At 37.1% G+C, this 607-nt stretch overlaps 1 protein-coding gene across 1 annotated transcript in view; it reads right to left on the reverse strand.

The window, feature by feature from the left end:
- LOC106871088 (tyrosine-protein phosphatase non-receptor type 13) overlaps positions 1–607 on the reverse strand; it is a 217,697-nt gene that overhangs the window by 108,674 nt on the left and 108,416 nt on the right. Inside the window, exon 15 of the mRNA XM_052965917.1 lies at positions 229–279. Within this exon, the coding sequence (XP_052821877.1) occupies positions 229–279 (51 nt within the window). The remainder of the gene's footprint in view (positions 1–228; positions 280–607) is intronic.

The raw sequence follows: 607 nt of genomic DNA on the forward strand, positions 1-607 counted from the left end.
TCAGACTGGAGCCTGGTGTTGCCATCCGGTTTCACCAGTCCTCAGTCAAATCGTCCAACCCATGCTAGCATGGAAAGCGGACGTTAAACGATGATGATGATGATGATGATAAGAATGAAAAAACAAATGGGTTGAGGAATTGAAGAGGAAGATAACGATAAGGGTGGGGAGGGTGGGATTAAGAAATACTTAAAACATTTCAGGTTGAGAAATGTCAGTAAAACCAACCTTGTAGACTTTATGGAAGTGAGTTCCATATTCAGGAAGTTCTTGAACCAACTACAAAGAGAAATTGAGGAAATTCCATGAATTGTTCAAGAGGTTTTATTCATGATGTATTGATACACACACATGCACACATATAAGTCACTTTAAATAAAACCCTCGATTCAATAACACTGTTTGCAAACTCTATGCTTGGAATGACCAATTTTAAACACTACTGGAACTTACTCACAAGGTATTGGAATCTTATGTGTATACCATTCTGCCTAAATAATGGAACTGAAAATACAATATCCCTGCATATCTCACGTTTACTTCCATTCCTCCACTTCACTCTCTATTTCGTATCTTATCTAGAATAACTATTGCTTAACCATTTTCT

This window comes from Octopus bimaculoides, chromosome 2 (assembly GCF_001194135.2).
Source record: "Octopus bimaculoides isolate UCB-OBI-ISO-001 chromosome 2, ASM119413v2, whole genome shotgun sequence".
Taxonomy (NCBI): domain Eukaryota; kingdom Metazoa; phylum Mollusca; class Cephalopoda; order Octopoda; family Octopodidae; genus Octopus; species Octopus bimaculoides.